At 56.7% G+C, this 1,364-nt stretch overlaps 1 protein-coding gene across 1 annotated transcript in view; it reads right to left on the bottom strand.

Moving 5' to 3' along the window:
* SAMD11 (sterile alpha motif domain containing 11) overlaps positions 1 to 1,364 on the bottom strand; it is a gene marked incomplete at both ends in the record, with an annotated part of 12,789 nt that overhangs the window by 10,310 nt on the left and 1,115 nt on the right. Inside the window, one exon of the mRNA XM_010193888.1 lies at positions 1,001 to 1,364. Coding sequence (XP_010192190.1) covers positions 1,001 to 1,364 — 364 coding nt within the window. The remainder of the gene's footprint in view (positions 1 to 1,000) is intronic.

The following is a 1,364-nucleotide window of genomic DNA, read 5'->3' as shown; positions in this document are numbered from 1 at the left end:
CGTTGGCCACCTGCCTGTCAGAGAAAAATCGCTTCCTCCTTCCTGGTTGGAAGGCAGCTCTAATGAGCGATGGGCAGCCACGTTCGCAACCGCGGCAGCTCTTTGCATAGAAAACAGGCAGCCTCAGCAACCCGCACGCTATACCCCCCTTTCCCCCTCCTCTACGTGGCAGGAGGTCCTGCCTCCTGCTAATTGCTCAGCCAAGTAATTAGCCGAGGCAGATTTCGGCTCTTGGCTAGGGTTGGGGGGGTTGTGCTGTGCAGAGCAGCTCCCAGGGTGTGAAAGCCCACTTTGTACCACCTCTACTCACTGCTCGCTTCTGCCTGCAGCCATGCCCACCTCTGCTGTCTATCTCCATGCCCAAGGGACTGTGCTGCTGGGGACCAGAGCTGCTAACGCCTTCCCTGCCTGCCTGTCCCATCCACCAGGCACCAGCGCGGCTGTACCAGTGCCTGTGAGACTGAGAAATGCTCTCCTGGCAGGGGACAGAGCCCATCTACCTCTGCCCTGGAAGAGGGGTGCAGCAGCGGTAACTCTGACACCTCCAATCCCCGCTGCTTGGAAATCAGACAGGCACAGCCCAACGGCCTTTACGGTTTTTCAGGCACCCTTCCAGATACAACACTTCTGGCCCTTTGCTTTGCAGTCATTAATAACTGTGGTAACCTCTCCCTGAAGCCCCCTATAGTTTACTGGTGTCTGTCCTGAACCGTGGCTCCCAAAGAAGGCCCAAACAAATGCAAGATCCCTTAGTCCATCATACTGGCATCTCCTTTCTTATGTGCTTGGGACTCATTTTGTCCCTCCTATCCCTCTTTATGACCCTTGATTTGCTTCATTGCAAATGGAGTCCTTTATATCAATATAAAAAGGTGCTTGGTTCCCTACAAAGATAAAAAAACCCAACCAACTACAGCCATACTGGAGAACAGGACGGGAGAAGAGTCCCACTTGTAGCACACTGCAAAACAAGTCACTGCTCCAGGCCCCCCGCACTCACCTGCATGGAAGTAGGGGCTCATGGTGTAGGGGAATCCGAAGGGCAGCGGCTGAGGTGGAGGGATGGAGGCTGGCGGGAGGTATTTCACCTCGTTTTTGTTGATGCCTGGCCCAAGCAAATGGCTGGGGGACTCGGCGCTCGAGGAGCTGCAGGGGACGTTTTGGCCACCAGCCGCTTCCCCCAGCTCCTTGACCCCTTCGCAGACTTTGCCCGTCTCTTTGCACTCCTTCAGCTCGGCGACCGAGCTGCTGCTCTCGGCCTTCAGGCTCTCGGGCTTCTCGTCGCTCACATCCGCGTCGCTCTCAGAGTCCTTCATCTCCTCATCGTTACAGTCTGGCGCCCCGTCCCGCGCCCGGGGCTCCGC

The sequence above is a fragment of the Mesitornis unicolor genome, unplaced genomic scaffold (genome assembly GCF_000695765.1).
Source record: "Mesitornis unicolor isolate BGI_N332 unplaced genomic scaffold, ASM69576v1 scaffold15091, whole genome shotgun sequence".
Lineage (NCBI taxonomy): Eukaryota > Metazoa > Chordata > Aves > Mesitornithiformes > Mesitornithidae > Mesitornis > Mesitornis unicolor.
Note: the sequence above shows the minus strand (reverse complement) of the source record. Positions and strands in the feature narration are given on the sequence as shown.